The sequence below is a fragment of the Amphiura filiformis genome, chromosome 19 (assembly GCF_039555335.1).
Source record: "Amphiura filiformis chromosome 19, Afil_fr2py, whole genome shotgun sequence".
NCBI classification, from domain to species: domain Eukaryota; kingdom Metazoa; phylum Echinodermata; class Ophiuroidea; order Amphilepidida; family Amphiuridae; genus Amphiura; species Amphiura filiformis.
Genome location: NC_092646.1, coordinates 59271217 through 59299017, shown reverse-complemented (window position 1 = coordinate 59299017; position 27801 = coordinate 59271217). Strand labels below are relative to the sequence as shown.

The 27801-nt window shown below is 37.7% G+C and overlaps 3 protein-coding genes across 3 annotated transcripts in view; 2 read left to right on the top strand and 1 right to left on the bottom strand.

Annotated features, from left to right (window-relative positions):
- Window positions 1-10541, bottom strand: part of LOC140140705 (uncharacterized) — a 28272-nt gene extending 17731 nt beyond the window's left edge. The window contains exons 1-11 of the mRNA XM_072162462.1: window positions 10514-10541; window positions 8390-8518; window positions 7510-7635; window positions 6769-6894; window positions 5858-5980; window positions 5008-5130; window positions 4660-4782; window positions 4140-4262; window positions 3292-3414; window positions 1822-1944; window positions 1323-1445 (exon numbers count right to left, since the gene is read on the bottom strand). Of these exons, the coding sequence (XP_072018563.1) occupies window positions 1323-1445; window positions 1822-1944; window positions 3292-3414; window positions 4140-4262; window positions 4660-4782; window positions 5008-5130; window positions 5858-5980; window positions 6769-6894; window positions 7510-7635; window positions 8390-8518; window positions 10514-10541 (1270 nt within the window). The remainder of the gene's footprint in view (window positions 1-1322; window positions 1446-1821; window positions 1945-3291; window positions 3415-4139; window positions 4263-4659; window positions 4783-5007; window positions 5131-5857; window positions 5981-6768; window positions 6895-7509; window positions 7636-8389; window positions 8519-10513) is intronic.
- Window positions 10542-14830: 4289 nt separating this feature from the next.
- LOC140140704 (histamine N-methyltransferase B-like) lies at window positions 14831-17755 on the top strand. The gene is made up of 3 exons (XM_072162461.1): window positions 14831-15062; window positions 16592-16912; window positions 17520-17755. The coding sequence occupies exons 1-3, from the start codon at window positions 14831-14833 to the stop codon at window positions 17753-17755; spliced, it is 789 nt and encodes a 262-aa protein (XP_072018562.1).
- Window positions 17756-17772: 17 nt separating this feature from the next.
- Window positions 17773-26437, top strand: LOC140140703 (histamine N-methyltransferase-like). Its single transcript, XM_072162460.1, has 4 exons — window positions 17773-17869; window positions 22134-22424; window positions 22935-23255; window positions 25228-26437. The coding sequence occupies exons 1-4, from the start codon at window positions 17773-17775 to the stop codon at window positions 25638-25640; spliced, it is 1122 nt and encodes a 373-aa protein (XP_072018561.1). The 3' UTR covers window positions 25641-26437.
- Window positions 26438-27801: the final 1364 nt, after the last annotated feature.

Genomic DNA, 27801 nt, shown 5'->3' with positions numbered 1-27801 from the left:
GAAGTCTGTGCAAAAGATCTTGTTTTAGAATTGCCCGTGTGTCATTATTACTTAGTCGATTTCAGATAATTCACACCTTCTGTAGATAACATAAAAAGTGAAATCGACCGACATTTTGAATGTGTTTTTATTGTAAATATATCAGTCCAAATTCAAATTTAACCATACACGTTTATGCAGTGGTCCCGGGCAGTGGTGTCATGTTCACTCACACAGCTGTTAACCGCAAGTTGACCCCAGTGGAGTGCTGGGAAGTGCTTAAATCATCCTCTGACATTTAGCATACTATTTATCATACACATGATAGGGTTGCGCTGTAATTTATTACCACCCCGTGCTTTGTCTATTACAAGTTACCCATTGACGAATAACATTGTTCTTCTTCAAAATATGTCTTTTGAGTATATGAGATGAGTAATTACCACATTTATTTTATAAAATGTAACAACTGCCATCACGTGTCAATAAGTAGATCAAAATTATGTTTTACGATCTTACATCTTCATGGAAGTAAACTATCCAACAATATTGCAATAAATTGCATACAACGTGATAAATATTCAAGCAGTCAAGTTAGTTCAATCGACAAGGCGCACCACTGTGGTGCGAGAGGTTGCAGGTTCTAACCCTGGCGTGTTAAAAATCGAGTTAGCCCGAAATTCCACTTGACATAGAACTTGTACGAACTCGGTGAACTGATCCTGGTTGCGATGGGCAATTGTGGAATGTCTATGGTGTGTGTTTCGAAGCTGCAAGTCACTGTGGTCATAGCGGTCAGCAACAACTTGTAACTTGTGTTGAGGCTTATGTATCAACGTCTAGGCGTTGTGCCTGTGTGTACCGCGCTATAAATCACTGCGCGCCTTTTTTTCTCTCTTTTTCTCGGCTTACCTAGACACGTTCTCCCGTCTCCTTCGAAACCATCATTGCACATACACGTATAACTTCCTTCTGTGTTGCTACACGTTGCCTCAGCGTGACAGTTATGTGTAGTCAAGTTGGTATGGTCAAGTCTACTGTAGTGCGACAGGTTGCGGGTTCGAACCCTGGCGTTGGTTAGTACGCTCTCGTGTTACAAAACAAGTTATCTCGAAATTCCCCAAGGTAATTGTCTTGTTGTTACCTGTATGAACTCGGGGAATTGATCCTGGCTGTGATGGTCAATTGTGGAATGTCTAGGTGTGTACTTCGTAGCTGCAAGTCACTGTGGTCATAGTGGTCAGCAACAACTTGTAACCTGTGTTGAGGCTTATGTATCAACGTCTAGGCGTTGTGCGTGTGCGTAGCGCGCTATAAATCACTGCGCCTTTTTTATGGCTTACCTAGACATGTTCTCCCGTCTCCTTCGAAACCATCATTGCACATACACGTATAACTTCCTTCTGTGTTGCTACACGTTGCCTCAGCGTGACAGTTATGTGTCATCATTACACACTCGTTAATATCTGGAAAAATAAATAAATAAAAAAGGACGTTCAGTAACAGGTACCTACAACTTTCTGCGTGTCAAAGCATATCATCAAGTTGGTGTGGTCAAGTCGACTGTAGTGCGAGAGGTTGCGGGTTCGAACCCTGGCGTTACAAATCAAGTTCTCTCGAAATTCCCCAATACAAGGTAATTGTCTTGTTGTTACCTGTACGAACTCGAGGAACTGACCCTGGTTGCGATGGTCAATTGTGGAATGTCTATGGTGTGTGTTTCGAAGCTGCAAGTCACTGTGGTCATAGTGGTCAGCAAGAACATGTAACTTGTGGATCAACATCTTTGCGTTGCGCCTGTGCGTACCGCGCTATAAATCATTGCGCTTTTTTTCGGCTTACCTAGACAAGTTCTACCGTCTCCTTCGAAACCATCATTGCACATACACGTATAACTTCCTTCTGTGTTGCTACACGTTGCCTCAGCGTGACAGTTATGCGTCATCATTACACACTCGTTTTTATCTGGAAAAATAAATGAATAAAAAAGGACGTTCAGTAGGAGGTACTGAAAAACCTATAACTTTCTGCTTGTCGAAGCATATCATTTCTCCATTTTTTACATCATTAAATGAGCCAACATTAGTATCATATACTTCATTTTCCTATAATTTGAGGCTCGATGCAATAATACTTGGGGGGGATGTGGTTGGGTTGGATTGGATGTTTGTATAGTTGTTTGTTTCAATGTTGCAATATTGGCGCTGATTAAGCTGCTGCCTGCAAATTGCATTGTGTCTGTTTAGGTGTGTTTAATGTAAAATTCTAGCAATTTGCCCTGCGGGTCACGATTAGAGTTTGAAATAAAAACCTTCCAAAACCAAACAACGTGATTGTATTCAAGTAGTCAAGTTGGTGTGGTCAAGTCGACTGTAGTGCGAGAGGTTGCGGGTTCGAACCCTGGCGTTGGTTAGTACGCTCTAGTGTTATAAATCAAGTTATCTCGAAATTCCCCAAGACAAGGTAATTCGTCGTCCGTATTCCATAGTGGCGTATAGTGGGGCGCCGCGAATAAACAACTTTTCGAGAAAATCGAGTTGTGTAAATCAGACATTCATTATATTTTGTAAATGATGTGAAATTTCTGTAGTAAACTAAATAGATTGTATTGTTATATATTTTTCAAAAGAAATAAATACATACTATTGCTGGCAAACTGAAAATAAAACTATACGTCACTATGGAAAACAAACAAAACGCAATACCCTAAGCTAACGTTAACCTTACGCCACCTCGGTCGCCGTGTAATCCCTATGGCGTTACTTTTCGTCGTTCGTATCCCATAGTGGCGTATAGGTCCGATGCGTGTACGCCACTATAACATACGATGTTTTTCATTTTTGCCGATATTTCATAATTATAAAATGTGTATAAAAAGTTGTGTATGGTCGATACGCCACTATGGAATACAAAAATGTCACTTTGTAACTATACGCCACATTTAATTAATTAATTACTAATTAATTAGCTAATTATGACTGATGAGACTTAGAAAAAATGAAAGAGAACATCATTAAAAACATATATGCCGATTTTCAAAAAAAATGACCAATCACTATACGCCACTATGGAATACAGCCGACGAATTGTCTTGTTGTTACCTGTACGAACTCGAGGAACTGACCCTGGCTCCGATGGTCAATATTGTGGAATGTCTATGGTGTGTGTTTCGAAGCTGCAAGTCACTGTGGTCATAGTGGTCAGCAACAACTTGCTTATGGATCAACGTCTAGGCGTTGTGCTTGTGCGTACCGCGCTATAAATCACCGCGGGGTTTTTTTTCGGTTTTTTGGGGCTTTTTTTCTGGCTTACCAAGACATGTTCTCCCGTCTCCTTCGAAACCATCATTGCACATACACGTATATCTTCCTTCTGTGTTGCTACACGTTGCCTTAGAGTGACAGTTATGTGTCATCATTACACACTCGTTAATATCTGGAAAAATAAATGAATAAAAATGGACGTTCAGTAGGCGGTACTGAAAAACCTAAAATTGTCTATATCGTTTGTTCATTGTTTTACGTCATTAAATGAACCAACGTTAGTATAATGTACTTCATTTCCCTTTAATTTGATAACTACGCAAGCAGTCAAGTTGATAAGCTCAATTGATAACGTGTTCGACTGTGGTGCGAGAGGTTGCAGGTTCGAACCCTGGCGTTGGTTAGTACGCTCTCGTCTTAAAAATCGAGTTAGCTCAAAATTCTGCTAGGCCAGTCACTGTGGTCATAGGTGTCAGCAACAACCTGTAACTTGTGATGAAGCTTATGGATCAACGTCTAGGCGTTGTGCCTGTGAGTACCGCGCTATAAATCACTGCGCTTTTTTTTCTACCAAGACATGTTCTCCCGTCTCCTTCGAAACCATCATTGCACATACACGTATAACTTCCTTCTGTGTTGCTACACGTTGCCTCAGCGTGAGAGTTCGAACCCTGGCCTTGGTTAGTACGTTCTCGTGTTACAAATCGGGAAACTGACCCTGGTTGCGATGGTCAATTGTGGAATGCCTATGGTGTGTGCTTCGTAGCTGCAAGTCACTGTGGTCATAGTTGTCAGCGGCAACCTGTAACTTGTGCTGCAGCTTATCAACGTCTAGACGTTGTGCCTATGCGTACCGCGCTATAAATCACTGCGCTTTTCTTTTCTTTCTTTTCTTACCTAGACACGTTCTCCCGTCTCCTTCGAAACCATCATTGCACATACACGTATAACTTCCTTCTGTGTTGCTACACGTTGCCTCAGCGTGACAGTTATGTGTCATCATTACACACTCGTTAATATCTGGAAAATTAAAAAAATGACGTTTAGTAGGAGGTGCTGAAAAACCTACAACTTTCTGCGTGTCGAAGCATATCGTTTGTTCATTTTTTACATCATTAAATGAGCCAACATTAGTATAATGTACTTCATTTTCCTATAATTTGGAGGCTCGATGCAATAATTGCATACAACGTAATAACTACTCAAGCAGTCAAGTAGCTCGATAAGGCGTTCGATATTGATGCGACAGGTTGCGGGTTCGAACCATGGCGTTGGTTAGTACGCTCTCGTGTTAAAAAATCGAGTTAGCTCAAAATTCTCCCAGGCAAGTCACTGTGGTCATAGTTGTCAGCGACAACCTGTAACTTCGTCTTGTGCGTAGCGCGCTATAAATCACTGTGCCTTTTTTTCGGCTTACCTTGACACGTTCTCCCGTCTCCTTCGAAACCATCGTTGCACATACACGTATAACTTCCTTCTGTGTTGCTACACGTTGCCTCAGCGTGACAGTTATGTGTCTTCATTACACACTCGTTAATATCTGGAAAAATAAATGAATAAAAAGAACGTTCAGTAGGAGGTACTGAAAAACATACAACTTTCTGCGTATCGAAGCATAACGTTTGTTCATTTTTACGTCATTAAATGAGCAAACATTAGTAGTATGTACTTCATTTTCATATAATTTTAGAGGTTCGATGCGACGCTGCACTTGCCATTAATTGCTTGTTTTCATTCCGATTTTCAACCCTAGGATTTTCTTTACCTGAACAATCCATGCCATCGCCTTCAAATCCAGTCGTACAACTACACTGATATCCTCCATCGGTGTTGAGACAGGTAGCTTCGCTATGGCATTCATGGAGACCAACTTGGCATTCGTTAATGTCTGCATTCAGGCACGTTAAAAACATACCAAAAATAAACGGAAAAGCAAATAAAAACAAACATTAAACGATTATCAATTGATGCGTGTTGATAGTAATAGTACCAGTAGGCACAATTTTAAACGTGAGGTTGTATATTCCTCTTCAGTAAAAACATCCTAGCAGAGTTTAAAAGGATAACCAAGCAAGTATCATTGGGCAATTCCAGTTGAAATCCATACATCACTTATTATTAGTCTCCCACACAGGGGGTTTAGATTTCAAATCGAATCATTCAGGTAACCCCATTTCAATTTCACACTCCCTGTGTGAAAGATTAAGGTCATGTCTTCCATAGGGATTTGTGGATTTCATCTGGAAATGGCCATTTACAAATGATTAAAGTATTGCCGACAGTAGGGCAATCTCGTATTATATACGATATTGCCGACACGTGTACTCATTCTACACAATCTTTGAATCCACACACACCCTATGGAAGACATGACCCTATTCTTCATACATCGAGTGTGAATTTCAAATTGGTGTGTGGAAGATTGAAGTCATGTACTCCATAGGAGTTATATATAGATTTAAAGTGGAATATCCCATATCATTTTTCAAAACGGATTTACTGATTACCACAATGGCTTGCATATATCAGCTCGAATAAACTAAAAGTGACATGGGGTACAACAAACAGATCATGTACATGTAAGGATTTTACTATCAATTTTTAAAGTACTTTACCATTGCAATTTCTGCCGTCCCCTTCATATCCCTGCATGCACGTGCATGTAAAGCTCCCGCGAGTATTCGTGCATTCAGCTTGCGCATGGCAATTGTGTGTATCCAGCAAACATTCATCAACATCTGAAAAGCACCGGAAACATGCAAAAATGAAAACATCATGATGATAGAATGTCTTAGTGCATCCCAACTACTACTACATATTACCCATATTAATATACATGATATTCAGGGTGTCCCAGAAAAAATTACCGGGCGAATGAATTTGGACGTACGTCAAGAAATAGACATCAGAATCCAAGAATCTAAACATCAGCTTGTAGCCCATCTTATTCTGCATCTTATACGCTAATTTTACTGGAATCAGTCGACTGATTGCGAAGAAATGAGCGGTTATATAACGCATTTAATTTAATGAGATACACAACCTTTAGGAAGTGGTGAGCGAGTATGAAAAAAACGCCTGTTGATCAAACTTGGAATGAACTGCATTGATGCGCGCATTATGTAATTGTTAATTTCTTCGCATCCATCCAACCGAATCAAACAGCAATTTCGTATGTGATGCACAATAAAATAGGCTATGCGCTACATTTTAAATTATTTGATTTTGATGTCTAGTTCTCGACTTACGTTCAATTTTATTCACTCGGTAATTTTTTATGGGACACCCTGTATTTTAGGTTGTCTCTTATCCCACGCCCGGTGTATTAATTTGTCACCAATGCATTTTCTTTATAGACCAAATGGCGTGAAAAGAGGCACATAACCGTTGTATTTCACCCAAAGACATTACACATCCTGGAGTGATTATGGTTCACCTATTGCATCGTCAAATTGTGATACTTTTGCTCTTAGTCCGGTCTATAAGGAATCCTGATAATCAAGTTATCGTAAGAGACAATTTCTACCTTGGCAAATCTCCTTTCCGTCACCTTCATAACCAATCATACAGCTGCATGCGAAGCTACCCATTACGTTCATGCAATCCGCGTTATAGTGACAATCATGTGTGCCTACGTTACATTCATTAATATCTGGAAGAGGATATCGTCAATAGAAGTGTTATGTACTGTAATGACATTCTTTAAAAAAACATTTCTTAGTCTCTTATCCTTACCCTTAAGTAATTCTCTCAACTCTATCATCTAGCTACACGTATAATACTTTCAACACCTTAATATTTGTACAAAGTATTCAAATTTTATTTCCCATTTGTTAGCAGAAAGTTTTGTGGATACAAACTGGGACACGCTGCAAGACCAACAAAATTGCAAATGAATTTAGAGCGCCAACGAATATGTTCATGCAAGCGTTACCATTGCCAGGGTGCATGAACGGTCCCCCGTAGTTACTTAATTTACTCGACTATGAGACAAAAGTGATGGTAGACTTTCACTACTCTAGCAATAACTCCGCTAGAGGCCCTCACTATTTTGTCATGTTGCGTGGTCTAGCATATAATTCCAAAGAGTAACTAAGGGACATATCAGGCACACGGTATGGACTTCATACAATGAATTATAAATGCCATTGTTGTAATAAAAAGTTTTTTCCTGCAACTAGTTTTCCAAAGGCATGCTTATTGCAGGAGAACGTTTATTTGAAATGGCATCGTGAGATTAATTGCAACTAAGTAAAAGATTCATTACCAGTGCAAGTTCTACGACCATCTCCTTCAAACCCCACGTCGCACATGCACTGGAAACTTCCCATGGTATTGGTACAAACAGCGCTGGCATGACAGTTATGTGTGCTCCTCATACATTCGTCAATATCTGAAAGTTGTGGGAATGCATATTTGAGAGATATTTTAAAGAGTATGTCTAATCACTGTGGTCTAATACAGGTAAAAATATCACTTTCAAAATGATTGTCAACAACGTATCTTCTTGTAGATTCTTACGTATATCTCCAAATTCTCCACGTTGGTGAGAGCAATTGGTAAGAGCCGCAAAATTAGACTAAACGTTTAAATGTTTTTACTCCATTACTCTTGAAGCAGCTATTTCTTGTTGTACTACATAAGCCAGATAATTAAGGTACCAGTTGTGTTCACCCCTGCATATCCTAAATAACTAAATCAAGCAGCCAATACCTGTACACTTTAGCTCTTACTTAAGACCTTATTTGTTGAAATTGGTTGAAAATTGAAGAAACGGTGATCTAAAACCTAATGAAGAAACGAAATCAAAAGTTGCACTTTTGTGTTCTAATCAATGAAAGCACGACGCTAGTTTTTAACGTGCAAATCAATGGAAGCACGGCGCTAGTTCTCTTGTTCACGAACGCTTTGTTCAAATCAATAGGGTATGCAATGGTGCATAACTGCAACTTTTAAATAATTGAAATCTTCCTTGGGTTTTGGGATCGTCGTGTCTTTATTTCTTGAACAATTTCAACGAATGAAGTCTTAAATTAGAGCTAGTTGGCTGCTGCTTCCAATTATGACATATCTGTCTTTGTTTAGGATATACAGGGGTGAACATATAACTGGTACCTTAATTATTTGGATTACTGTATAATACTAACCATCACATAAAAGATATCCGTCTCCTTCATAACCAACGTTACAGTGACACATGAAGCTGCCCTCGGTATTTGTGCACATGGCTGTGCCGCTTAAGCAGTTGTCTGTACCCACTGTACATTCATCGATATCTACGAAAATGTATTAAAAACATATATTAAAAACAATATACTGGGTCTTTAACTGTAGTTAGGTTAACAAAACAACTGGAAGTCTAAGACTAATTCAATTAGTGTTGACATGACCTTAGGTCAGGTCAATGGTTATTCCGTCAGCATTGCTATATAAAAGTTTCTTCACAAAGCTAAACTTTTATTTTGTCAGTGTTTTGTGTCACATAACGTAGGTTTAACTCCAGTAAATTGTTAAAAAGAAAAAGCGTTACCGTAAATTAATATGTTTGCGAGATGACTTTTGAAAAAGGCAGTTTTTGACTTTTGAAAAGGGCAGTTTTTGCCTTCAATTTAGGCTCATTCAGCCCTGAAGTCATGGAAATCTCTCATTTTCACACAGCACTTAGTAAACAGTCATATAATTATTTCAAAGTTAGTTTTGTTGGTACAAAATGAAACCTTACGATGTTATGACGACATGTTCAGAGGGGGACTTATTTCTTTTGAGGTGTTTATATCCACATCTCACATTCATCCACATCTTATAAAAGAGACAAGTGGAAAATAAAAAAAGAAAATCACAATTGAAAATGAAAAGTTGTATATCCACATCTCACATTCATCCACATCTTATAAAAGAGACAAGTGGAAAATAAAAAAAAAAATCACACTTGAAAATGAAAAGTTGTCTATCCACATCTCACATTCATCCACATCTTATAAAAGAGACAAGTGGAAAATAAAAAAGGAAAATCACAATTGAAAATGAAAAGTTGTATATCCACATCTCACATTCATCCACATCTTATAAAAGAGACAAGTGGAAAATAAAAAATAAAAATCACACTTGAAAATGAAAAGTTGTCTATCCACATCTCACATTCATCCACATCTTATAAAAGAGACAAGTGGAAAATAAAATAGAAAAATCACAATTGAAAATGAAAAGTTGTCTATCCACATCTCACATTCATCCACATCTTATAAAAGAGACAAGTGGAAAATAAAAAAAGAAACATTACAATTGAAAATGAAAAGTTGTCTATCCACATCTCACATTCATCCACATCTTATAAAAGAGGCAAGTGGAAAACAAAAAAAACAGGGGTAAAATGGGGAGCTGTTATGAATATTGTCCATTGAGCGCCGCTCAAAGGTATGAACATGCCTTGGTCATTATATGGCAGCTGACATGTTCTAACGACAGCGGGAGCGCTTTGGTACATGTACACATGTGAAAGGCGCTGTATAAATACCAACATTTATTTCATTTATTTACATCTCGCATTCATCCACAACTTATAAAAGTCTGAGAGGCAAGTGGAAAAAACAAAAAACCAATTGAAATTGAAAAGTTGTCTATCCACATCTCGCATTCATCCACAACTTATAAAAGAGGCAAGTGGAAAATAAAAAATAAAAATCACACAATTGAACATAAAAAGTTGTCTATCCACATCTCGCATTGATTTATAAGAAATAAGACTTGGGGAAAAAGTAGAAAAACGTGACTCGTTATCATTGTTCCAAAATTTCTCGATTGGCTCATGATGGGGTACGAGCGTTTGAACAGTATACAGGGTGATTTAAAATGAACTGTACCCAACTTCAAAAATTAAAATTAAATACTTACCGACATTTAAATAATGTGTTTTTGTAAAGTTTAACAGTATAGTATGTTTCCTATTATTGGTGAAAAAATTATGTCTTTACCTCTAATGGTTTTGATGAAAAGTACATTCTTAGAAAGCACACCAAAAACGATGTTGCACACGGATGAATATTTAATTCAAACTATATGGTCTACAGCATTTTGCTCACTCAAATGCCCTCAGACACTTTCAGTTCAACATAAATTGCGCATATTTATTTAAAATTGAAAATAAGATGAATTGATAAATAAGTACAATTAAAATCAATATTTACCGACATTTGAATAATTTTATATTGCAAGCTGTAACAGGGTAGTAGGCTATGTTTCCTATTATTGGTGAAAAAGCAGATCTTAATTACGAGTGTATGGATACTGCACCAGCACCATTTCTATTTGGATTCAAATTGCCCTCTACAATTTCAAGTCAACGGGTCCTTTGTTCTACATGTATTTACAAGCCGACGACGGATGTCGGCTTGTTCTGTCTCTTCTCAATTCTTTCTTCTTCTTTCTTCTTCTTCTTCTTCTGGCAACCGCAATCAACTGCATGTAGCTCCGCAAGGGATTGACAGATTTCAACCAAAGTTGACCCAAATGACCATTGGGCTAGGCCAAACCTTCCATTTGACTTTGACCTCGCTGTGACCTTTGACCTAGCTATAATGGTCAAAATGTGATTTCACAAAAATGCTACTCCTTCCACAAATTTCATGCAATGATCATGTGACTCATGCATATGAATCAACATGTGGCAGTGCTTAAAACTTTCTAAAATAATTGAGGTCAAAGGTCATTAAGGGGTCATTTCCGGTCTGAAAGCTAAAAATATTCCAAAAATCACTGTCTTTACAAAATATATAGCAGAGAGTCGCCATTAGCACACATGCATTGCTACTAGCCAGGGTCTTTAGCATGCCTACAGGTTTGGGGTCAAAGGTCATTAAGGGGTTACTTCCGGTCAAAAACCAAAAATGTTCAAAAAATTTTATCTCAAAATGTAAACAGACCAGAATAATATAACCAACATACATGAATTAGTGTTCCCTGATGTATGCATGGTATTTTTATTTTGGGGGTCAAAGGTCATTAAGGGTCACTTCCTGTTTTTAGCTGAATAACTTCAAGAATTTTTATCTCAAGAACTGAACATGTTAGAATTTTTAATTAAAATTTGAACAATGCATTTTGTCGGTGTACATAAGGTTTTTTTTTACATTGAGGTCAAAGGTCATTAAAGGGGTCAAAAGGTCAATCAAAAATTTTCAAAAATCAAAATCCATGTATAAGTTCCGATTAAGCTGAAATTCACCAGGAATATTTCTTATGACATCCTAAGCACAGTGTAAGAGCAGTTGACCCCATCCGTAACCCAGGGGTCAAGTTATAGGGGTCAAATTGCGGCTTGTATTCAGCGTCTGTTGACTCTAGTTTTTAACATGTATTCTTTGCAAACCTGACATTCTAATTGAATATAAATATTATTGATTTAATAATGCGAAATAACATTTGTCTTGGGTTTGCTGTACATGTACGTAGTCATGGTATAGTTGCATTTTGTTACTAGAGAACACGGATAAACTTAGTTCCGTGTGTTGGTCTAAAATTGGATGATAACTTGAAAATGCGATATCTTCTGACTAAAACCACTTATTATCAAAATTCAAAATTTCTACTACAGCACACTTATCACTGCTTTCTGTGATAGTTTTTTTGATATGTACAATCTCTGCAAATATATGTAAAAAATTGGGTGAAGTTGGGTACAGTTCATTTTAAATCACCCTGTATTTTGCTGGACATGCGAGCACATCAAACATATCGAATTGCATTCTGAATACGAAAAATGTCCTTCTGATATCAAATAACTAAGCACAATAAACATTTAAACAAACACATTAAAGTGTATATCTATATTCTAAAAATATAGGTTTATACAAACGCTTTTCCATATTTGCTGAGGAGGACGCCCTCCATATTTTTTTTTCTGTTTTTACACCAATCTAATGTACTTTAGTAAACAAAGATTCCCTGCAAAACTCAAAGACTTTAGGTGCCGTAGTTAATATCAAAATCCACCAACAAGGTGGTATAGGCATTGGACTACGGATCCATAGATTGTGGGTTCGAACCCCAGGTGAACCCTTGTAGAATTCCCGAGGGGGCACTCCAACTTTGGAGGTGACGCGCATGTGGGGCTGTTAAGACCCATTTTTTCAGCGTCACCCAAAGACCCCATATTTTTTTACGAACACATGCTTTGTCACCCGAAGACCCCCTATTTTTCCATTTGATCTATCACCTAAAGACCCTTACAAGTTCAATTTGAACAGCAACTTTCATTTATCACTGATTTTGTTACTTATTTTGAAAAAACAAAGAAATTTGAAGCCATTTAGAGCTAGAAATTCGATTTTCGAGGTTTCTGTGGCTCTCACCAAAGATTTCATTTGAAAAAAAGGCCATGTTGTCCCCCCCCCCCATGACCCCATAATTTTTACATTTTGCTCTCACCGAATGCCAAAAATCATGCTCTCACCCAATGTCCTCATATTTTTTACATTTTGCTCTCACCGAATGCCCCTTAGTGCGAAAGTGCCAGCCCTATACCTATATCCATTTCATATTGAAGTGTCCCCCACCCCTCCGGAGGGGGTAGAATTTGTAATTCTAATACATTTCATTTTATTTTAATAAATAAGAGGGATTAATAAACTCGTGTTATATCTATAGCCTCATATACTTACATGTACGTATGTACTATGTATTATCGTATTGCGGTCCATTATTGTTGCAGAAAGAAATTACGCGTGCGGGACGGTCATGCACACATCAAAGGATCATACGGCCGTCGGAGTTTCTCATGCTCTGAAACACCATCAGACATAACATACTAAATTGGATGCTGGTGCCTTTTTGTTAAAGTTAAAATGCTTCTCATAACTGGTCGTTTTGCTGCATGCGGTTTGGTCAATACATTTGGTGTTGTTTCAGTTATAGTCTGTCAACATGCATATATCATAACACTTGCAAATCGCGCTAATTTCGCAGGAGGAAAACACACATATATTTTCATGTTAATGTTTTACGATTTGTTACCATCACCGGTGTATCGTATTTTGGTTCTGATGTCACTTACACAATCTGGTATCAATAAATGTTTGCTTGCAGTTGGTAGTGATTTTCCAATGTACACTACACATCGATATCGCCTAGCTAATAATTACTTGGTACACCAGAGATACTAAAATCAATACCCGGGATCGATACACGTGAATGTGCTATGCACGGTTTTCAGACGAACATCTTTGGATAGTGGAAATGATGAATATCTCCTGTAAATGATTTCGTCTAAAGAAACCAGATGTGGTTCCTTGCACTTGAATATATGTGTTGAACAGATATGATAGTCGTTAGCTTGCGTCTTGAGAAAGAAGCTTGCGTCTTGAAATCATAAAGTGACAATAATTCTGATTTTATATGTGTCGAATTATATAGCGCAGGCCAATCTTGGGTAGTCTAAAAGCATATGACCTATGGCGTACCATGCTCGACTCACACACAGCGAGGTCGGTCACCGGGCAATTGTCAGTAGCCTTAGTCATATGTCCTTCGGCCCATTATGCGTCTCAAGACTATTTAACAGGTCGGAACAAAATGGCCATGCGTGGCAGTGGATTCAACCTACCATGGCGATTTCTGCCATGAAGATATCGGGGCGGTGACACTGTGCACTATAATCGTGCTAAATCACTCCTCCCTACACCATATATAAATTCGCCTAGCCGCATTTCCCTAAAATGAAATTTACAAAAAAATTAAACTTGGCATTGGGCCTCGAACCCATGCCGCAGATTACCGCTATCGAAGTAATACCAGGTTAATAGTATCCGTATCGATGCTTACGTAATCATCTTGATATCTTAAGTTTAAATGTTCCTTATCTGACCTCAAAATTTTAACCTTAAAAATGCCTGTAAATGTACTTTTTTATGGTCCGACAAGGCCCGCAGAGCTGGCACAGTGAATGCTCGCGGGCAACCCAACCCAAACCTCCACGTGGTGTCGGATGGGTAACGCTAACTTGGGCAATGGTGAACAGGCGTGGAAGCGAAGATGTCGGCGTATCCGGAGGACCATGTTTAGTTTTGGCCACGGTTTAGCCACTTCTTCTGCTGATTCGGCCTGTGTGGCTCTGAGAAGACACCGTTTGGTTTTTGAATTGAGTGCAAAAAGAAGATAGGAAATTTACGCACAAGCATCCGAGAGGACTTAACGCATAGGCATTCGTATGGAAACACGTACAGCATAGCATAACCAAGGTGCAGTGAAGCATAAAAGTATTCATGATTTTGTATGGAAACAAAGATATTGTTCAGAGAGAAGTGTACAGCTGGTGGTGCACATAGCCGTAGCAGCTGAAAGCACCAACCCTCTTAAAAAAAGCAAAAAAAAAGCAAGTACTTTTTTATGTAAATTTTAATGAGAATTGCATTAATTACATTCATTCTGTCTAGACAGGGGATTAAGTGCAACATGATTCAAATCCCCGACGTAGTGTAATACATACATGATTTTTTTTATATTGCACGCCCGACAGCAGAGCAGAAGTATACGCCAGTTGGGCGCTTGGAACAGTTTAGCTCTGGAAATGTATGAGTGCAACCCTGGACTGCAACATGGATACACAAAATCGCCAACAGAAACCTCTTCTTCAACCATTACACTGCAACCATGACCACTATTGGATGGCTCTCCATACATTGTATCAACACACACGATGTCAGGAAATTTTGGGGAAATGGATAGACGAGGAGTTTGAGCCATATGTAGGGAAGGTTTTATCTGAAAAGTTTGGCAACAAACTTGATAATGACCCATTGCGTGTGCTTGGTGTGGGCAGCAGTGAGGGTAAGGCAAACAAAAAACCTTTTCGGCCTACCTTTTAGCTACAATATTGAACCCTTTGCATCTATACACCTTGAAAGTATGCCTATAACAAAATATAGAGCAGAACGTATCATTGATACAAAGCGACATATAGACATAGATATTTTCGGGGAAAAAGACGAAAAGAATTCCCTATTACATAATGTTATCCCGGTATTATCGGTCGGATGTATCTACCAAAAAAACCTTTCAAAACGTACAAATAGTGCCAAGTCAGTGCATGTTATTTTTACATGCAACAATTTTCACTTACAGTTTTAAGACTGTTCGAAAGCGTTGTGTTATGCAGTAGTCTTTGCTACTGTTTCTTAAATCAAAGTACATTATAACGTCTATACGGAAAAATAGGCTAGTCGAATTTTTAAAAAATACCCACCACTAATTGCAACAAAATCCATTTCGCATGCATACATCTCCCAAAAGCTCACACAAAAATGTATCAAAAGTCAAAAATCCAAGCAGTGGAAAGGTGCTTAATTTGCATAAATCCAAAATGGCCGCTTATGCAGAGGTGAAATTTCAGATTTGGTCAAATCTTACTAAAAACCATACCAATGTATAAAGAATTAAAAAAGTATAGTTTGACCTATCTCCGATTTACATTTCTTGAGTTATAGGAAAAAGGTCAAATGTCAAAAATTGGATTCCACCATTGTCCAGGGGGGTCAAAAATGAAAAATTCTCAGATTTTGATAAAAATTGGTCTCATATTATTCCGCTTGCAAAAGCAATTGATAAAATGAATAGTTTGCCATATCTCATGTGGTTGTTACCTTGGTAACATGACAAAGAATATCAAATTCCATTGTTGACCTTGACCTATTTTGTAGCGTTGCCTTTGTAACAAACATCCAAAACAATGCAACTTTTATCTTTAAAGCCTTAATGTACGATCTTTTTTCAGAATATACCTTTATTTTTTTCAAAACCGATTTTTGGTATATTTGTAATACCTGAACATGTTCCAATTTAAATCTATGAGCAAACTGTCAAATTCACCCTATTTATAGGAAAACGGGATGATTTTCTGTTGGTCCGACATATTATCATAATTTTTCAGATTATGATAATCGGAACGGTCGCAAATCGTAGTCTCCTACGAAACCGTTTCTGGAGACTAACTCTGAGGCCGATTTCCAATGTTTTTCGCATCCAAATGTATTGGGAATTTTCATAATGATTGCATATTTAACTATTTTATCATTTTGGAAGAAAAAAATAAAAATAAAACAATTTAAAAATATTGTACATTAAGGCTTTAAGTTAGGCGTTCAGCACACTCACGTGTCACTCAAGAGTTTCGGCACGATAATAGGAAACCAAGTGACCAAAACCAACACCAATCGGGAATCTTAATACTTGAAACGACCGAGAGTGTCCGCGTAGCATGCAAATATTTTGGTATTTTACACTACCTTGGCACGCTACTACTCTTTATAATACCAGGAATTTATCTAACCACGTCATGCATATGAATTTTTTTCCAATAGGTTATCTAGAAATATTACAGTTAAAGAAACTGAAAACCGAATTCTCTCGAATATCTGCAAACGTCATTGAACCAAGCACACGGCGGATATCCGAATATCAAGAAACGGTACGTGAGAAAAGCAGCGAAATTACCGGCATTGAATATGAATGGTACAACCAAACCTTCCAGGAATTTGTGACATCTAAGGAAGCAGGTCAGAAGTACCATTTCATCAGCATTATCCATGCCATATATTTTGCGGGTGAACTGGAAGATGCGGTCAAACGGCTATACAATTTTTTGCAACCTGGTGGGATAATGTTTATGGTAGTAATGACAGGTAAGGAACCGGTGGTGCTCAAGATTGGATCGGGTAGGGACGAATCTTAAAGTAGTACCCATATTTATCTACAGTAAGCCAACAAAATTAAGGTACCAGTTATGTTCACCCCTGTATATCCTAAACAAAGACATGTCATAATTGGAACCAGCAGCCAATAGCTGCATCTATTAGCTCGAATTTAAGACCTCATTTGTTGAAATTATTCTAAACTAAGGGAACGTTCATAAATACCTTGGTGGGGGCTGGAAAATTTGTAGGGGGGTCAAAAAAGTTTTGACCTTCCAAAAGGGGGTCAAAAAAGTGTTTGACATGGCAAAAGGTGGGGTCAAGAAAGTTTTGACACCCATAAAGGGGGGTCTAAAAAGTTAAATACAACATTTGTGTAACCCCCTTAATAGCATCGATGAAATAAAATCTATTTGTGCTGTTTGTAGTTATCATCTTGTGTGTTTTTACTATTGTTTTAATAACATGATTTTTATTTCCAGCGGTATTTTCTTGCTAAAATTGTTATGACTCCTCATTTTGGACACCTAAAACTGTTTTGACCCCCTCATGTATTTATGAACACCACTAACTATCTTCTAACATCTTTCTGTGATAGAAAACTCCGGTTATGGATTGGTTGTGAAGACATTCCCACGTCTAGCCGTTGAAGAGCCGAATCCACGAACTACTACCGAATCGCAGGCGGTGAAAACAAACCATATCATCAACTCGACAGATGTCAAATCTGTCCTGAGCAAGTACAAGATAGCATATACTCAATCTTTTGTCCCAGACTCGATAGATCTAACTACATGTTTCACGGAAGAAGAAATGACACCCCAGACAAGTTGATGCTTGATACCTTAACGATGACTGTTAAGTTTAGCGAATTGGCACCAGATGAAATCTTTAATGAAGTCATGGATTTTATCAAACGTAATGCACGTGTCCAGAAAAATGATCAAGGTGATGACAAATATTACAGTGATTCTCAATTTGATATTTTGGTTATATCAAAATAGATATCAGTAAAAAAGTGCATTTGAAGGATTGTAGATAAATAATTCAAACATTCATGCTTGACAAATCCGTTATTAATGAGTACTCCCGAATTTAGCTTTCGTCATTAGTGATGATGGCTTGATCAAAGGTGACTTGGCGCAATGCTTTTTCCCGCGAAACGGCTTGTTGACACTATCCGGAAGTGACGATGTTTTTGTTCTGGGTCGTATACCAGAAAAATAAGGGAAGCAATCTACATTTGCATAAACGGTGCCAAAACAATCAACCGTGATAAAAGTATCGTTACTCTCCATCGTGTATATGATCTAGACTTGTAGTATTGGGACCCGCCATGAGTACGGGTACGGGTACGGATTCGAAGTCATGGGTACGGGTACTGGTCCCAGTCCATGAGTACGGGTACGGGTCCGAAGTCAAAATAGGCATGAGTACGGGTACGGGTACGAAGCCACGGGTACGGGTACGGGTTCGGAAATTGGGACTCGAGTACGGGTACGGGTACGGGTCCCAGTATGGGTACGAGTACGGGCCATGGGTACGGGTATAGAAATTGGGACTTCAAGTACTTGTATGGGTTCTATTTTGGGTATGTGTATAAACAAATTAATTAAGTACAAAAAGTGATTAAATATTGGTAGTCATAGTGAATCTGAATTTGGATGTTTTCTTCTAGTCTCGTTCATAGCCGGCATGTGGTCATTCGACACTAAACATATAATGCCGAAGGAGGAAACTGGTACTGAGACTATGTACGATAAATTGTCGATTCGGCTAATGTTTGTAGTAAGGCGTTTCCAGACAACTTTGTGACCGCGCATAATAATATGCTGTTCTGATTCGTTAAATGACTTAAGGCCAAAAACACATTTTTCCCTAATTAGCACGACTGCACAACACAACACAACACACTGTCTGATTAAGTTAACAATATTTTAATCGTTTAATCAAAAGTAAAGTACCGGGATGATTTAACAGTGAATGAACATAAATATATACAATTGAAGACCTGAGCGCAAGAAGACTAAGTCCACTTTTGACGAAATTGAGTTACAGGTGGTTTTGAAGTTATTGGATGAAGACAACTTTTTTTGACATTTGGCCCCCTCCCCATAGGGGTCACGTGAGGGGGTCAAGAGAAAAATGAAAAATTGTCAATGTCGTCAAGAGACATATCAAATTACTCGTCTCATCACAACGATTACGAAAATGTATAATGTATGTATATTTTGAGATCGGTTAATAAGTTAGAATTAACGGTCAATTGAGGTCAAATTTTAAAACAACCTTCAAATTCAAAAAACAAGGTGTCAAATTGCTCGTCTTTGCACATAGATTACCAATATGGTTAAATATTTCCAACATCTGCATTCAGTTTTGAGTTATAAGCTTTTGTTTCAATCCAAGTGCAAGAAGACCGTAAGTCCAAAATGATAAATCGATCAATATTACAGATATTTACTTGGTTGATATACAAAATGATTCTTTTTCAAAGTTCTGATGTATATCCTGATTCACCTGTCCTGCGAAGATCACTGTTCAGCGAAATCCAATAAAGAATGTTAAATCCTTTGCATAAGATCATCGCATAGTTGACTATCTCCCAAGCGGTGCTATTTTTCACTTTTCACACAATGTCTTACCTCCTTACCCGCTCTGGTTTCACTAAGATTGACAGATGTGTTGTTTTATAAACCAGACTTCAGCAAGTCGACAGAAGATTATATTCTTTGACGTATTCTATATCTTCTCCGATATTACTGGATGGTAGCACACTGATTACATAAGATATTTCTGGTTCGAAATTTCCTTTAGGGCATAGACCTATGGACTGTAAGAACACCAACTATCCCACAACAACAATGTCGTAACTGTGTAGAATTGTGTTTACATTTTCATGTACTTTGCATACAAGATTTCATTTTTGTTGACTTTTAAGTCAAACACATAGTGTGTTTTGATTAAAGAGTTTAACTTCAACACTACACTATTTTTCGCTCACCTGGAACGTTTTCACTAGTTCGACTAGCGTCTTCAGCAGATGGTGATGCTGTGATGATATCTTGTCTACAATCGGGATATCTCTCACTGATGACGTCATATGATCGTGACAAAGGTCTAGAAATAGACCCCATCTGGGATAACTTGCTGATGCCCAGGGGGGCGGCGCTACATCGTAACATCCTATGACGTCATCCTGTCAATCATATGACGTCATCAGTGAGAGATATCCCGATTGTAGACAAGATATCATCACAGCATCACCATCTGCTGAAGACGCTAGTCGAACTAGTGAAAACGTTCCAGGTGAGCGAAAAATAGTGTAGTGTTGAAGTTAAACTCTTTAATCATTTTATCTACCACTACGTATGAATATCCACTCGTATATAGTGTGTTTTGTTGTATATCCTTACGTGAATTTGTGTTTTTGGTCTTTCTAGATCGTAATAGTGTAATTAAAAAAATAATGAGCGTTATTAAAAATGCAAATCTTATTAGAAATAAAACATAACAAATCTATTCATTACTAGCAGAGCGTAAATCACTCAAAAATCACCAAAAACTAATCATATATTCCGTGTTTCCCTACTATACAACATTATACATCATATCCATATTTTGACTAAATCTGTTCAGGGAAATACAATAGAATGATTTGAGAAAGAGTGCATTATATCTGTTAGTTCGTTAGCGTTGTTAAGTAGCCTAATCAGTGTTTATTATGTTTTTTTACTCGTTGCAGTATCTATTTCGTAATTCCATGTTCATAACAAAACAGAGTACCGGTTTCACTTTGAACTTTGTCCTGATATGATGAACTTGTCAAAAGGACAACGAAAGGACATATTTTGTACTGGGTTGAATATGTATAATGTGGTATTCTTTGACGCGGAAATCCAATCAATCGCATTCTACACATACATGTATACGTATTGCTGTATAGTTATGTGGTTATGACATTGGCAGGCAACCGAGAGAAAGGAACATTGATCGCTACAAGTTTTTGTGTGTCGTAAAGCAGGTAACAGTTTCATTAAGTTATATTTAATCTCCAAAATGAGCGATATTGTAGTCATTATAATAGGGCCAATATGAGGCCAAATACACAAAGACATAATTGATTAGACTTGTTCTCCGAAACATTGATTTATTATTATTACACCTACAACATGGTAGTCAGATGTGTCATTATCGATACACCTTTACATAGAATTAGAAATTAGTTTCCGATTACCGAGAGGCGCAAGGAAATTTCACATATTAATGCTAAAACGTTGATGTTGTATTGGTTGTAAACACTGTTGTGGGTAAAACGTTGGGGAGGGGGAGCTAAAGACATTATAGCGGCTATTTGTATATACATCAGACCCTATGAAAATTAGAAGTATGAAGTGTTGAAATCACACCTGAAATGGTCAATACGAAAGGCGCTATTAAGCCGTCCCTAATGAGTTTGTTGAATGGCTAAATATTTTAAAGCGCGGATTTTAAATTCTCACTGCACGGATTTTTAATCTCAATACACAAAGGTGCCAGGAGGCTAGTCTCGGTCCCAACCGATTTGTGCTCCTTAGTCACTAAACAAACCGTCTGGCGACAAGCTCATAGTACGTATTTTCCGATTGGCTGAACATCAATTCCATAACTACTGGCGTTAAATTTTGCTGTCAATCAAAGCTGGGCTCAGTTGTTTATTCCACGTTTGTTATTTTAGTTGGCTCAGTTGTTTCATGTTGTTAAATTAGTAATATGACAGGAAAATCTGGGTAACTGGTAACACCCGACAACAACCATCAAGGGCGTAGCCAGCTTTCTTAGTCGGAGAGGTGAGGGGGGTTAAAATTTCTTGGTAAAATTTAAAAAATGTCCCAGCTGAATTTTGATTAGTGGAACGTATATTTCAAGCGGTTTAAAAAATACTATACATGTAAAGTCTTCGAGCTTCAAAAAGGACTTTATTGATATGCATTTATAATACACTAATTTACACTATTTTGGCCAATGATCGAGTGAATGTTGGTGGCAAACGGGCTCCTTGTTCCTTTGCTTTGCCTCCCCAATTTAAGCTTTCGTTTTTTGTCAGAGGGGCACTTTTCTCTTTCATTTTTGTCAGATTCAGATTCGGAATAAAACGTTTCGGAGTAAAGACGTTTGGGACTGACGACGTTTCGAACTAACCCGTCCACTGAGCCTGTCTATTAATTTCCAGTTGGACGTGTGGAAAAATTCAGCCCTGAACATTACGACAGTGCAACCCTGGACTGCAACATGACTACACCAAATGTGCAAAGGAAACCTATGTTTCAACCATTACACTGCAACCATGACCACTATTGGATGGCTCTCCATGCATGTTATCAAAACACACGACGTCAGGACATTTTGGGGAAATGGATAAACGAAGAGTTTGATTCATATGTAGGGAAGATTTTATCTGAAAAGTTTGGCAACAAACGTGATAATGAGCCATTGCGTGTGCTTGGTGTGGGTAGCAGTGAAGGTGAGGCAAATAATGGACGAGACAACTTCTTTTTGGCGTACATTTTAGCATCAACATTTAACGCTTCGTATTTTCTACACCATGAAAGACATGCTTTAATAAGTAGGTCTATGCCTATATTGACAAATCATACTGCATTGGTACAATACTACTTAGACAGAGATGCTTTTTCTTTTCCTAAAATTAAAGTTAACAACAGGGGCGTAGCGAGCTTTCTTATTCGGGGTGGGAGTAAAATACAAATTTCGGCGTCAATCGCGATAAGAATTCCCGCTTACTTAATATTGACCCGGTATTATCGGTCGGATATAATACATATATACCGGGATTTTTTGTAGAGAGACTGTACATGTAATGTAATGTCTTCGAGCTTCCACAAAAAGGCTTTATAAGGACAATGTCTGCGCGTAGCGTGCAAAAAAAATAGTATTTTACACTATCTTGGCACACTATTTATTATAACCAGGAATTAATCTAACACCATCATGCATATAATTTTTCTTCCAATAGGTTATCTAGAAACATTACAGTTGAAGAAACTAACAACCAAATTCCCTAGAATATCTGCAAGCGTCATTGAACCAAGCACACAGCGGATATCCGAATATCAAGAAACAAAACGTCAAAAAAGCAACGAAATTACCGGCATTGAATATGAGTGGCACAACCAAACCTTCCAGCAGTTTGTGACATCTAAGGCAGCACGACAGAAGTACCATTTCATCAGCATTATCAATGCCATATATTTTTTGGGTGAACTGGAAGATACGATCAAACAGTTATACAATTTCCTGCAACCTGGTGGGATCATATTCGTGGTGGTAGTAAAAGGTAAGAAATTGGGGTGCTCAAGTTTGGATAGGGTACCGGGCACGGTTGTTTGAGGTGATCATTTTTTTTAAACAAAACATCATGTACAGCCCAATGTTTAGGCTAAAACAACTTAAAGCGGTCAATATTAATGTTGTTTTTTAACAGATGCTTTTAGGTCATTTTCAACTTTAATTTCCCCTTTATTTCCTTTAGGGCATAGACCTATGGACTGTAAGAACACCAACTATCCCACAACAACAATGTCGTAACTGTGTAGAATTGTGTTTACATTTTCATGTACTTTGCATACAAGATTTCATTTTTGTTGACTTTTAAGTCAAACACATAGTGTGTTTTGATTAAAGAGTTTAACTTCAACACTACACTATTTTTCGCTCACCTGGAACGTTTTCACTAGTTCGACTAGCGTCTTCAGCAGATGGTAGTAAAAGGTAAGAAATTGGGGTGCTCAAGTTTGGATAGGGTACCGGGCACGGTTGTTTGAGGTGATCATTTTTTTTAAACAAAACATCATGTACAGCCCAATGTTTAGGCTAAAACAACTTAAAGCGGTCAATATTAATGTTGTTTTTTTAACAGATGCTTTTAGGTCATTTTCAACTTTAATTTCCCCTTTATTTCCTTTAGGGCATAGACCTATGGACTGTAAGAACACCAACTATCCCACAACAACAATGTCGTAACTGTGTAGAATTGTGTTTACATTTTCATGTACTTTGCATACAAGATTTCATTTTTGTTTTCTTTTAAGTCAAACACATAGTGTGTTTTGATTAAAGAGTTTAACTTCAACACTACACTATTTTTCGCTCACCTGGAACGTTTTCACTAGTTCGACTAGCGTCTTCAGCAGATGGTAGTAAAAGGTAAGAAATTGGGGTGCTCAAGTTTGGATAGGGTACCGGGCACGGTTGTTTGAGGTGATCATTTTTTTTAAACAAAACATCATGTACAGCCCAATGTTTAGGCTAAAACAACTTAAAGCGGTCAATATTAATGTTGTTTTTTTAACAGATGCTTTTAGGTCATTTTCAACTTTAATTTCCCCTTTATTTCCTTTAGGGCATAGACCTATGGACTGTAAGAACACCAACTATCCCACAACAACAATGTCGTAACTGTGTAGAATTGTGTTTACATTTTCATGTACTTTGCATACAAGATTTCATTTTTTTTGTCTTTTAATTCAAACACATAGTGTGTTTTGATTAAAGAGTTTAACTTCAACACTACACTATTTTTCGCTCACCTGGAACGTTTTCACTAGTTCGACTAGCGTCTTCAACTTTAATTTCCCCTTATTTATAACATTATTCACTTTCACAGCATTTTTTAAAACGTTTTCGGATATAAAATGTATCGATTTATGACAAGATTGGTGGCGCTATTTAGATACTGGAAATGACTCTTTCAGGCTTTTAATAATAATAATTCCATTTTTTTTTTATGAAATATGTTTACAACATTTCTTTGTTGCTTATTTCACCTATTCCACCTGTTTAAATGGAAGTATTGATTACCTACCCCTTGCAAATTAAGAAATATGATAAATTGCGCCATTTATAATTTGCATTTTCTTAATAATGAAGCCAATTCTATACATCAAACAACCGTGCGGGTATCCGGAACCGGGTACCGGGGATCGGCTACCAGGGATCGGGTACCGGGGATCGGGTAGGGGCGAATCTTGAAGTAAACCATGATCACGCTCAAATGCTGCTGTGTGTGAAAGTAAATATGTATGACAATCTTGTGTGTTTGTACCATTGGTTTAGAACACCGTTATTTTTATTTTCAGCGGTATTTTCTTTCTTTTTTATGACCACTCTCTATCAGGAGCAAAAACCTTTTGACCTTTTTTGAAGACCTTAAACTTTTTGACCCTTTCATTTCCCTCCTCCCTCTACCACCATCCCAATGTGTTTATGGACACTCCCTAAGTATTTTTTTTTTCATATTTCTGACATAGAAATCTCAGGTACTGGATTGATTGTGAAGACATTCCCACGTCTAGCTGTTGAAGAGCCGAATCTTCGAACTACTACCGAATCGCATTCGGTGAAAACAAACCATATCATCAACTCCACAGACGTCAAATCTGTCCTGAGCAAGAACCAGATGGCCTATAGCCAATCTTCTGTCACAGACTCGATAGATCTAACTACATGTTTCACGCAAGACGAAATGACACCCGAGACAAAGTTGATGCTTGATACCTTAACAATGACTGTTAAGTTTAGCGAATCGGCACCAGATGGAATCTTTAATGACGTCATGGATGTTATCAAGCGTAATACACGTGTCGAGAAAAGTGATCAAGGTGATGACAAATATTACATTGATAACCAATTTGATATTCTGATAATATCAAAGCAGCCTTAGTAAATAGATTCATTTGAAAGATGAGTCCTCACGATTGTAGCTTTCGTCATCAGAACTGATGACCTGATCATAAGTAATTTGGGCCTCGGCTTGTTGATGCTTCCCGGAAGTGACGATGTTTTTGTTTTGGATTTTATACCAGAAAAAATGGAAGAAATCTACATTCGCAAAAAGGGGGCCAAAGCAATCAACCAGGATAAAGGTATCGTTTCTCTCGATCATGTAAACTATACAATCCACTGCTCTAAACAAAAATACCTTCACTTCAGGGAAATGTCAACAAGCCGTTTCACGGTAAAAAACAGTGGACCAAATCATTTGTGATCAAGCCATCAGCCCTGATGGTGAAAGCTAAAGTCGTAAGCACTCATTCAATGGATTTGTCGAGCAAAAATGTTTGCATCGTCAAAGTAGATATTACGCAGGTGTAAAAATCAACAAATAACACTGACAATTATAAACACAATTATGACCATGATGGACAATTCCATATGAATTATATATCATAAATAATTATATTTTTAATCAGTTAATTGAGAAAAATGTTTCGGGCATTTTTATGACCTTAACTTTGAAATTATAAAAGGTAACAAGATGCACAACAAGAAATAATTAGAAGGAGCGTTCAATACACTGAGAACTTAGTTGAGAGTAAGACATAAAAATTGGTTGGAATCATCCCTTTTCTCTGGTTATTTTCTCTGAATCATGACAACGAAAAAAGGTAATAATCTAATATTATTATACACAGATCAGAGGTGGATGGACGGGATATAAAGTCATCTGAATGAAATAAATCTTGAAGCAAAATGTATGTGGTGTATGGATTACATCTGGAATAGCACACTTACCTGTGCAACTTGTGTATCCGTCCCCTTCAAATCCCATGTAACAGGTACATTCGTAGCTTCCCATCGTATTACTACACATTGCGTCAGCATGACATGTTGCTGCATTCAGACCACACTCATTAATGTCTATAAAATAGAACAATTCAATTATAGAATACATTTCTCTTGGTGCATATTCATTTATTTATAGCAAAGTTGAAAAGTAAAAGTAACTTGATGAAAAGGTGTATGATTAACTAGAAGTAATTCCGAATTGAGGCATGTGTCTTATTTTACAGCCTTGTCATCTGGCAAGCTGATTAAATGCCCCAGGGAAGTTAAGAAAGAAATGTCTGAATATAGAGAACAGTACATATACTTCGCTTTAAGTAATGGCAAGGAAGATTGTCCCCTAGCGCCTATATTATCTCTATATTCGACTACAATTGTGTTATTTCAAACATTCGTCTGAAGAAAAAAACAAACAGAGAAAGACTTAATAATTGCACGAAAGTAACCTATAAAAGATGTTTTGAAGGAACTGTTTGTGATATGCCAATGTACTTAGCATTGGTAAAAGGAGTTCTGAGTTTTTGCCTGTGTCCTCAAGCCAACATGGCCTTTTGACCTCAAACGATTACACTCATCTACTCCATTCTGCCGTATATTTGATATTCAGCATCCTGAAGTGGCGTTTTGTCTATATATTATACACCAAGGATGTACTAAAGGCATCTCCTCTCAAATAATTCGAGATTGTTTTGGTCTGATTTACGCAATGACCAACATTCGGCTTCGTATGTCGCAATAGCGGGAATAAAGGTTCTATAGATCCTCACTTGTGGGGATCCCGAGATATCTTAGTTTGTCCTGATGGTTCATTGTATTCTTCCCAATGCCCAAGCTGTTAATCTGGTAGACTGGTACGCTGTTTGACATCTACCTCACTGTGGGTATTCGAGGTATATGTTGAATAAGCTTGGAGAGAGGAGGCATCCTTGTCTCACACCAACTACTACGTCAAATCATTCGATGATCTTGCCATTAACCAAAACCGAGCATTTTATCTCCTTGTATATACATTACATGCTTTCAATGCTTAGTAAATTTGAGAGGTTTGGGATTTGGTAAAAGGCGTTCTTTGTAAAATGGGTTCGAATTGTATAGACTAGTTGTATATAATTTGTTCTTACCTTCACAGATACGTCCGTCTCCCTGGTAGCCAGTATCACACATGCATCCATAACTACCATCAGTATTACTACACACAGCGTGGTCGTGACAGGTATCGGTATTTCTCGCACACTCGTCGATATCTAAATTGAGGAAAG

Excerpts from the sequence above, each read along its gene's own strand:
- LOC140140704 (XM_072162461.1), top strand. The coding sequence starts at position 14,831 with ATGGATACACAAAATCGCCAACAGAAACCTCTTCTTCAACCATTACAC. Across the intron at positions 15,063-16,591 it reads TGGTGTGGGCAGCAGTGAGG|GTTATCTAGAAATATTACAG; the intron begins GTAAGGCAAACA and ends TTTTTCCAATAG. Across the intron at positions 16,913-17,519 it reads GTTTATGGTAGTAATGACAG|AAAACTCCGGTTATGGATTG; the intron begins GTAAGGAACCGG and ends TTTCTGTGATAG.
- LOC140140703 (XM_072162460.1), top strand. The coding sequence starts at position 17,773 with ATGACTGTTAAGTTTAGCGAATTGGCACCAGATGAAATCTTTAATGAA. Across the intron at positions 17,870-22,133 it reads TGTCCAGAAAAATGATCAAG|TTGGACGTGTGGAAAAATTC; the intron begins GTGATGACAAAT and ends ATTAATTTCCAG. Across the intron at positions 22,425-22,934 it reads TGGTGTGGGTAGCAGTGAAG|GTTATCTAGAAACATTACAG; the intron begins GTGAGGCAAATA and ends TTCTTCCAATAG.